Raw genomic sequence first — 10,430 nt, 5'->3', positions numbered from 1 at the left:
TGCATGGATAAGAGTTCCATCAATTGCACCAACATCCTACGTGGTAATAATTCTTTAAAATATAGATAATTATTTCTATATGAGAATAATACAAATATGATATCAATAATTAGAAATAAAAAATAATATACCTTAAAAATTTGTCTTAGCCGACAATTGGAGATACCGTTTGAACTATCATTGAATGATGAAGGAGTGATCATCTCTTTTGAGAAATTCACCATGGCCACTAAAACCTCATGGTAGTATTTGTGAATTGTTTGACTTGAGTGTTGGAATCTATTCTTAATCAATCGATTCCAAAGATTATGACTAATAGTCATAAGAAACATGACCATTTTCTCTTCAACATTCAAATGTTTACTGTCAACAAGCAATCATTTTTCTTGAAACATGTGACATAGAGAAATAAATCAATGTTTTTCCACTCGCATTAGTTCATAACATGTGCTAGATGAACCATCTAAAAGCTCTTGAGTGAAAAGTGAACCTGTAAATGATGATGTAGAGACTTGTTCCTTATTAATAGATGAGTCACTTAATAATTGGAGCAACAACACAACCAATTTTTTTAAAAACTCTTGTAATTTCTAACTTTGTATCTTCATCTTCACTGATGATGATGAACTTGAACTATTTGAGTGATGTGAAGGATTCTCCATAAGAATATCTATTATAAAAAAAACAATAGTTATGAAATATAAGCATAACAATATAATCAAATAGTTATAACAATATATGAGTAACAAATATCCAAAACAAATATCCATAAAATGTAGAGAGAAAGTCTTATAATTGGAAAAGTTTAAATGTATCAAATATAAAAAAAAAAAAAAACAAACCAAATGTACCAAATTACAATCATCAAATAAGCCATATACCATATGCATTCCACAAATCTAAAACAAATATTTAAAAAGTTATTTTCGCAAGCTTTGAATCCATTCCATTCGCTCTTTGTCACTTTCCATCTCCACCCACACCTCTCTATACTCTTTCTTCTTGCAAAACGCATTAATTGCTACATAGTATAATGGATCCTCATAAGTCAAGTGCCTCTTCAAAATCTTCATGCATTATTTGACTGAGGATCCTTCAAAATTCTCCAACACATTCATTATTCTATTCATTTCTTCTTGAGTTTGCTATTTCTTTCATTTCTTCTACTTTTTCTTAAAACCTTCTGCTTCATCATTAGTATTTTTTGGCAAATTCTCATCTTCTTCTAAATTAGTTGAAGTTTCGCTAGGCATAGATGTAAAATGTGTTGATGATTCCTCAGCCCCAGAAGCTATCACTCCTCCAAAGCTCCAATTTTTAGACCCAGTAGCTAACAATCCTCCAAACAATACCTCTAATTCTTCCACATTTGCTAATGGTTTAAAACAAAATTGTTTAGCTTCTAGATATTTCTATTTTACAAGATAAACAACAAATTAGTCATGCGTACATATATAAGACAATTATTTTTAAAATTCACTCAAATCCATAAGAAAACTACCTATAGATATTCTTCCCATTTTTCAGTTGGCCAATCAAAAGTTTTGGTTACAGAGTTGTAACCATGTCCTGTCATAGTCATCATTTTACTCCAAATTAAATATTGTCTTTTCATGTAATCCTAAAACAAGATATGAAGAGAACATTACAAAGAGGACTTCTAATCATTCTCAAGTTTTTGAGAATGTGCTTAATTGCCATAATAATACCAAACTTCAAGAAAACAAGGGGAATTACCTTGGAAGTCTCCAACTTTGAGAGATTTAATTGCAATAATTGGAAATTTATCAGCATTATCCAACAATTCCTACCCTACATTAGTAGCATGATCATTCCACAAAGAGACCACAACACTCTTCTTCCTACAATTGAAACGTCCATAAGTTCAATATGAAGCAACATTAGACCAAAGTGACCAGTGCAAAAAATAAAATATACACTCACGTCTTGTCCGCAATAGTAATATCACGCTTAGGAACAATCTCATTGTTACTCTTCCTTCGTATGCTCATTGTAGGAGAGACACTTTGAACAACTCCACTAACATCTGGAATTAATAATGATATGGGTCATATTAAACAAAAGAACAAGTGAACAGGAAAATAATCCTTCATTGATTCTAAGATTGGTTCTTACCTACAAGCTCCTTCCCATTGACATAAGGACCCAACTCTTCAATGTCAACAAATTTGAATTTTGCTTCAGGGATAAAAGTTTCTTCATTACTGGCCTCCTCAACCTCTGAATTTTCATTCAGGGTCATTCCATAATCATTTTGTACAGTTTTAAACTGCTTGTTGGCTACTTTTAGAGCTCCTTTTCATATGTAATAGACCTTCCCCAATTGTCTGTGTTTTCTCTATATGATCATCCATTGAAATTTTGGAATTTCGGTTACAAATTCCTAGTATTGCCAATATAGAAAAACTACAAACCCCATCCATCATAAAAACAGACAACTCTGTTCAACACACCTCAAACATGTCTCTCTATTACCATAGGAAAACAATCATTAATTAAATCAAAAACGAAAAAAATGGGAAGGGATGCAAAACTTTGCATTGGAATCTAGAATGACCTAGTTGCTGAGTATAGCTTAACATATTAAAAAAGGAACCAGGAGGGAAAAAATGTGGGTATAAAGACCTGGAAAGAATGATCACAACTGCCTCCACTCTTCGCCAGCATAAACCACTATTTCCCCAAGCTCTTCTTCAATCTGAATCAACTGAAAGAAATTTAGCAGTTAATTTCATATTTTCCTTGTTGTACATCTAAACCACATGATTTCACAAACTTGCGTTTGTGATCAAAAGCTAAAGACTTTTTGAACTGTTGACTATATTAGCTAAAAGACTAAAAGATCATGAAAGAGCTGAGTTTTGGGGTTTCATGCGATTTTTTTGTTCAGGAGTCAGTGATTCACGAATGTATACTACAATAATGACTAGGGAGAAACTAAATCAGGATATGTTAATTAGAGTTCTTCCGACATTGCATTATATTCTCCTGCTCATTTGGAGCCTGCTTTTCTGTATGTGCAAAAGCTTTATCTCCCTCTAAAGCTAGGGAGAAACTGCATTGTCAAAGCATTTTCAACCCAAAAAGACCCAGTAAACGCTCCGCTTGTTTTTATGGAAAACAAAATCTTGGAAAGAGAGGACACTATGCCATCAGATGAGCATTATATCACAACTATGGTAATATCTGCAAGTTACTTGAATATTTGCAAAATATTACACAAATGAATTATGAACATCCTTCCCATTTTCTGGAAAGCAGTCTCCTAGATAATTAGTTTTTTTAAAAAAATCTAGAGATCAAGAGAAAGCATTCTTTATCGTAAAAATAACCTTGACAGTTAACATAACCTGGAGAATTATGTAGTAGTGCAATATACAAAACTACAAATTAAATTAGCAAAAAATACAAGGGTCAGAAAGGAGGAAGATGCATATTATTTTCCAGTTGAAAATGAAACAGATGAAGGTACATGACTAATTATGCAAAACAAGTACTTCTTAGTTTAAATCATCATCAATTTCATGCCAAGGAAGAGCAAATCAGAGAAAAATCAAATTGTTATAGGGTGTAACATACCTTTGAAATAGTGTAAACTGCCAAGCTTAGTACCGGTAGACAATTCCCACATGTACACAAGTCCATCATGTGTACCAATGATCCCATGACTAGCTGAAGCACCAATAGCAGCTGCCCTGCACAGTGAGATGATTTAAATACTGACTACATCAGTCAATCAGCCTTTTAAAATAAGAAAATAAGTTGTGGATTCCCGGCCAGACTTCAGTTGAAATAATAGTTTCAACACTAGTTATTGTCCATCAGAGTTTCAAGTGCATGATACGTTTTAGGTTCATGCTTAATGTTCCAGAAGTATATTCCTCATACTAGTTTCCCAGAAAAGAACATTCACTAGTACTTGTCTTATTAACCCATCTCCTTGTACTAAAAGGATTTAAACTAATGAATAATAATCTATTAAGTGGGGGCCACTTAAATGTTCCTTGGAAATTAAAACATCACTTAGCAGTTACCATAGCTTTCTGGATCAAATCCACCTTTAAGGTGAAACCCATAACAAGACCAAAGTGGCACAATAATGATTTATGTTTCCAAAAACCTGGACTCACATCATTCCTGAAATCTTAAATATCATCCTATGCATGCCATGAAACAATTTTATTACAAATGCTATTAAAACATTCAGAAGGTCATGCAAAAACACAATGGAACCACTTCTTTTCTATGGAACATTTAAGTGCCCCTCAATGTTTAGAACTAGGAAGCCTTCATCCCAATGCTTTAAAAAGACATAAAGCAGAATCATTACATGGGATACAGTATATGTTGTATTTAGATACTGTTTTAAAACACTAGAAAGCACCTTGGATCTAATGCACTTCCCAGGATGACCATATTTTTCACCAGGAGAGCTGGTCTCCACCATCCAACTGGATTTGTTTGGCAATCATTCATTTGATTGTCATGCTGAGTGTCAGAGTCAGAAAGAGTTGCAACAAGAAGCCACACAGAAATGCTTTCCCCCCCTAATGGAAGAAAGGTGTAATTTTCATTGTTCTTTGAGAACCACATTTTTGTTGCAGCCATTATTTTGTTGATGTGAAAATCCACATCAGGATAGCTGGAAAGAGGAACCTCACTTTGGAAACTAAACAAGCTGATTGGAATGAACTCAAAAATTGAAATGCTTGGCATTGCGAACCTTGATATGAGGATGCGTTGGGAAATGTCCCTGAAAGAAGTAAAAACAGGTGTGCATCATCAAATAACAAGAATAACAAGAATTACAGGACAGGCTGATGCAGCTTAAATGTTGATAAACTTTGTAATAAGAGAATTTAATGAAAGTACAAAAAAACTTTAAAAAAAAATTGGAATTTATAAGAACCATAAGTGGCAATAAAAACTAAATAGTCAATCACATTAAACTCACCTGGGGAAACGTTGTAATAAGATACAAACTGATTCCACATTCCAGAAATTGTAGAGGTAGTAATTACAATGAAGCACCAGAACATAACAAATTGGATGAAACAAAAAATACTAGCAAAAGATAACCAAAGAATAGAAAATAAAATCCTGGAGTGCCAGACGTAAAAGGCCATATTTTGACTAAATTTTTTTTTTAAAAAAAAAATTATCATGAGAAGGACTTGTTGACCCTTAGAATAATTGAATGCTGCAGGTTGATGGTTATTCCGTGTTTGTGTGTGTTCCATCTTTGTTTCCAAGGCATATGGTCCAGGACTTCCTCACTTTAGAAGAGGGAAAAAACAATTCACTAGTCACAGTGGCTGACCTTTTATCAAGCTTATTATAAGTTCACATTTAGATCAAGTTAAATCCTTTTTAAATGACTGATCATTACAGGCATTTTCCTTCACACAATTAAGAGTATCTTGATGATTTTTCATGACCTAGTAATACGTTTCAGTTTCCACTAGAAACAAAATTAAGTAATAAAAGCCTGATCTTTATAATTTATAATACAGAAGAATCTGCAGATGATATGAATATGATAATAGAAGTTATAACATTAAGAAATTGATCTAGACAACAGAGTTCCTTAACTTTTCAATTTCAATGAATTGACAGATATCAATTAGAGCCCTATAACTTGGTAGCGGATTGGAAATTCAAAAAATTTTCAATTGCACTTGAAGGAAAAAAAACAAATATCACTGCTGGCTACACCTATGCCTAATTTGAAATGCAGGAAACAGAAATAATTGGATCCATTAAGGTAAGACAGGGAAACTAAGAAGTGCAAGAAGCTGGTTACCACTCAAAAAATGTAGAGACAGTTAGCAATCAAAATTCCGAACCAAAAAGAAATTATGATAATTTGATATTTGTTTCTATTCAAACCATTTCAAAACTTTATTCACGCATTTTCCTAAGGACAATCTTAAGTACTTTGCCGAGACTTGATATTAAGTATCAAGTGCAAATAAGTCAAAACCAGTGCAGAAAATCAGATAGAACCTTTTTATCCAGATAATACTAATGATGTATCTTAATAAACCTGAATTATGCTAGCCAATTAATTCCCATATCAGTAGCCTTTCAATGGATGGAAGAAACTAATATGCAAGCAGAGAAGGCAGCATACCATAAACTAAATTCCCCAAAACCATGCTGTCTGATGTGAAGCTCTATGCATTAAAAAAAGGAAGAACAAATTATAAACTTAATTTTTTTTTAAAAATTAAAAAACAGCTCTTTAGGTGGCAGGGGAGGTGGGTTTTGGTTCAAATAGCTTATACTGCCTCTGGCATCTGTTCTTGAATTCTCCAACTTTGTCTCCCAAACATGTCCTAATTCCCAAGAGCTCATATTGTCGGACCTACTCATTAGGGTTTGCATCAGTTTCCATTAACATTTAACTAAAAAGAGTTAAAAAATTCAATCAAGGTCAAACAAAATCAACAATCCCACAGAGCAGAAGTTACATAGATATTCGAGAAAATCAGTCATGTCACAAACTGAGCAACTAATCACACAGCAGAAGTTCAGAAGTTCAGCTTTCCTCAATCCAACTAGCTTTGAATTGAGATTTTTGTGTTTATTTATTAAAAGCACAACCGTGACATGGAGAGGGAGATGGCTGCTGACATGGATGTGGAGGGGTAATTTTGGAAATGAAATTATAAAACAGTACATATTGCATGAAAAGCATAATTTTTTGGGTAACAGTGGACATATATTGGGTTATGCAAATTTGGGTTCTGAAAAAACTACTAAGATTTTTGTGTTTATTTATTAAAAGCACAACCGTGACATGGAGAGGGAGATGGTTGCTGACATGGATGTGGAGGGGTAATTTTGAAAATGAAATTATAAAACAGTCATGAAAAGCATAATTTTTTGGGTAACAGTGGACATATATTGGGTTATGCAAATTTGGGTTCTGAAAAAACTATTAAGATTTTTGTGTTTATTTATTAAAAGCACAATCGTGACATGGAGAGGGAGATGGTTGCTGACATGGATGTGGAGGGGTAATTTTGGAAATGAAATTATAAAACAGTACATAGTGCATGAAAAGCATAATTTTTTGGGTAACAGTGGATATATATTGGGTTATGCAAATTTGGGTTCTGAAAAAACTACTAAGATTTTTGTGTTTATTTATTAAAAGCACAACCGTGACATGGAGAGGGAGATGGCTGCTGACAAAACTATTAAGATTTTTGTGTTTATTTATTAAAAGCACAACTGTGACATGGAGAGGGAGATGGCTGCTGACATGGATGTGGAGGGGTAATTTTGGAAATGAAATTATAAAACAGTACATATTGCATGAAAAGCATAATTTTTTGGGTAACAGTGGACATATATTGGGTTATGCAAACTTGGGTTCTGAAAAAACTATTAAGATTTTTGTGTTTATTTATTAAAAGCACAATCGTGACATGGAGAGGGAGATGGCTGCTGACATGGATGTGGAGGGGTAATTTTGGAAATGAAATTATAAAACAGTACATAGTGCATGAAAAGCATAATTTTTTGGGTAACAGTGGACATATATTGGGTTATGCAAACTTGGGTTCTGAAAAAACTATTAAGATTTTTGTGTTTATTTATTAAAAGCACAACCGTGACATGAAGAGGGAGATGGCTGTTGACATGGATGTGGAGGGGTAATTTTGGAAATGAAATTATAAAACAGTACATAGCGCATGAAAAGTATAATTTTTTGGGTAACAGTGAACATATATTGGGTTATGCAAACTTGGGTTCTGAAAAAACTATTAAGATTTTTGTGTTTATTTATTAAAAGCACAACCGTGACATGGAGAGGGAGATGGCTGCTGACATGGATGTGGAGGGGTAATTTTGGAAATGAAATTATAAAACAGTACATAGTGCATGAAAAACATAATTTTTTGGGTAACAGTGGACATATATTGGGTTATGCAAACTTGGGTTCTGAAAAAACTATTAAGATTTTTGTATTTATTTATTAAAAGCACAATCGTGACATGGAGAGGGAGATGGCTGCTGACATGGATGTGGAGGGGTAATTTTGGAAATGAAATTATAAAACAGTACATAGTGCATGAAAAGCATAATTTTTTGGGTAACAGTGGACATATATTGGGTTATGCAAACTTGGGTTCTGAAAAAACTATTAAGATTTTTGTGTTTATTTATTAAAAGCACAACCGTGACATGAAGAGGGAGATGGCTGTTGACATGGATGTGGAGGGGTAATTTTGGAAATGAAATTATAAAACAGTGAAAAGCATAATTTTTTGGGTAACAGTGAACATATATTGGGTTATGCAAACTTGGGTTCTGAAAAAACTATTATATGCGCAAATGGGCGGGCCAAAACACAACTTTCCCGGAAAAATATGTGGGCACGCACTTTGATGCAGACCATTCAATGATGCGCTATTGCAATATTTTTTTGACTGAGCTTAACATTGAGGTGACCTGAAAGTTCTCATTCTGAGCTTGTCCAATCCAGAGATCCAACACTGAGCAACAATGGATGATGCAATAGTCCTGTATCCAGGTCCAGGCATCGGCCATGTGGTGTCCATGATAGAGCTAGGCAAGCTCATCCTTCGCCGTTACTCCCACAGATTCTCCATCATCATTCTCCTCTCTACTGGTCCTTTTGACACCCCGGCCACCACCTCTTACATTGACCACATCTCCCAAACCAATCCTTCCATCTCTTTCCACCGCTTCCCCTATCTATCGGTTGACACCTCTTCTTCCACTTGCAATATCGTCGCTGTCTTCTCTGAGTTCTTCCGTCTCAGTGCCTCTAATGTCCTCCATGCTCTCCAGCAACTCTCCAAAACTTCCACCGTTCGGGCATTCATCATCGACTACTTTTGCGCTTCAGCTCTTCCTGTTGCTCGTGACCTTGGAATTCCCACTTACCACTTCCTCACCACCGGTGCTGCTGTTAATGCGGCTGTCCTTTACTTTCCGACAATTCACAAACAGTATGAGAGCAGCAATAAGAGCTTCAAGGACATGCCCACTACATTTTTACACTTTCCTGGGTTGCCTCCGCTACAAGCCACTCGAATGCTTCAACCATGGCTCAACCGAGACGACCCCGCCTATGATGATATGCTATACTTCTCAGAGCTTTTGCCAAAATCCGATGGACTTTTGATAAATACTTTCCATGATCTTGAGCCAATAGCCGTTAAGACAATCAGGGAGGGGACATGTGTTCCCAATGGGCCAACTCCGCCAGTTTACTGCATCGGCCCTTTGATTGCGGATACTGGTGAAGATGAAAGCAATATTGCTGGTAGTGTAGCTCGCCATGGTTGCTTGTCCTGGCTTGACACACAGCCAAGTCAGAGTGTTGTCTTCTTGTGCTTCGGGAGCAACGGAACGTTCTCGCCCGCTCAGGTGAAGGAGATAGCTAATGGACTGGAAAGAAGTGGCAAGAGATTCTTGTGGGTGGTGAAGAACCCACCATCCAACGACAAAAGCAAGCAGATTGCAGTGACGGCCGATGTTGATTTGGATGCTCTAATGCCAGAGGGGTTCCTGGAAAGAACCAAAGATAGGGGAATGGTGGTGAAGTCATGGGCGCCGCAGGTGGCGGTGCTGAATCACCCATCTGTGGGAGGATTTGTAACTCATTGCGGGTGGAACTCAGTATTGGAGGCAGTGGTCGCAGGGGTTCCAATGGTGGCCTGGCCTCTATATGCTGAACAGCATATGAATAAAGCAGCTCTGGTGGAGGTCATGAAGATGGCTATTGGAGTGGAGCAGAGGGATGAGGATATGTTTGTGAGCGGAGCTGAGGTGGAGAGGAGAGTGAGAGAGTTGATGGAGTGTGAAGAGGGGAGGGAGCTGAGAGAAAGAAGCAGGAAGACAAGAGAGATGGCTTTGGCAGCTTGGAAAGATGGGGGTTCATCCACCACTGCCCTTGCCAAATTGGCTGATGTCTGGAGTCAAGATTGATTGGAATGTGTCTGAATCTAGCTTGCTTTTATCTTTCTAAGTAGCACAAATCTATGTTTGAATCTTTCTTTCTACCTATTAATGTATTGGAGCAGTTGGACGAGAAATATTGTGTAACTCATCATCAAGAAAAGTTATTAAAAGACTCAAAACACAACCACTTCTAAAACTAATGATTGGTAATGAATGGCAAAGGAGAAGATCATAGGGTAACTCATCATCAACAAAAGTAATTTTGGTTTTCAAATATTATTGACATTTCATAACATGATATTTCTATACAATTAGTAGCTGATAATGGATGATCAAAGGATAGTTTGACAAAGAATTGATAAAAAAAAAAAAAGGCAAGTAAAGTCTTCTAAGGATAATTATAAGGACTTCGGTATAAAAGAAATGGTTAGATGGGCAAAGGATAATCACCCTTGGTCTTGTATCAA

At 35.7% G+C, this 10,430-nt stretch overlaps 2 protein-coding genes across 2 annotated transcripts; one reads left to right on the top strand and one right to left on the bottom strand.

Moving 5' to 3' along the window:
• Positions 1–1,947: 1,947 nt before the first annotated feature.
• On the bottom strand, positions 1,948–6,189 carry LOC104882754 (uncharacterized). The gene is made up of 5 exons (XM_059734965.1): positions 6,155–6,189; positions 4,406–4,774; positions 3,601–3,716; positions 2,137–2,728; positions 1,948–2,047 (listed from the first exon to the last, which is right to left on the bottom strand). Exons 2-4 carry the CDS (start codon positions 4,735–4,737, stop codon positions 2,715–2,717), a joined length of 462 nt encoding a protein of 153 aa, XP_059590948.1. The 5' UTR covers positions 4,738–4,774; positions 6,155–6,189; the 3' UTR covers positions 1,948–2,047; positions 2,137–2,714.
• A 2,308-nt stretch (positions 6,190–8,497) lies between these two features.
• On the top strand, positions 8,498–10,097 carry LOC100853970 (UDP-glycosyltransferase 88F5-like). Its single transcript, XM_010667084.3, has one exon. The coding sequence runs from the start codon at positions 8,539–8,541 to the stop codon at positions 9,988–9,990; it is 1,452 nt and encodes a 483-aa protein (XP_010665386.1). The 5' UTR covers positions 8,498–8,538; the 3' UTR covers positions 9,991–10,097.
• The last annotated feature ends 333 nt before the right edge of the window (positions 10,098–10,430 follow it).

This window comes from Vitis vinifera, chromosome 18, assembly GCF_030704535.1.
Source record: "Vitis vinifera cultivar Pinot Noir 40024 chromosome 18, ASM3070453v1".
Taxonomy (NCBI): Eukaryota; Viridiplantae; Streptophyta; class Magnoliopsida; order Vitales; family Vitaceae; genus Vitis; species Vitis vinifera.
The sequence above is the reverse complement of the archived record's forward strand: the minus strand, read 5'-3'. Positions and strand labels throughout refer to the sequence as shown.

What these genes read in the sequence shown, in the direction of transcription:
- LOC104882754 (XM_059734965.1), bottom strand. Translation starts at nt 4,737, where the DNA reads ATGCCAAGCATTTCAATTTTTGAGTTCATTCCAATCAGCTTGTTTAGT. An exon ending in GGAAGTGCATTAGATCCAAG is followed by an intron (nt 3,717 to 4,405) that starts GTGCTTTCTAGT and finishes CTCACTGTGCAG; the next exon opens with GGCAGCTGCTATTGGTGCTT.
- LOC100853970 (XM_010667084.3), top strand. Translation starts at nt 8,539, where the DNA reads ATGGATGATGCAATAGTCCTGTATCCAGGTCCAGGCATCGGCCATGTG.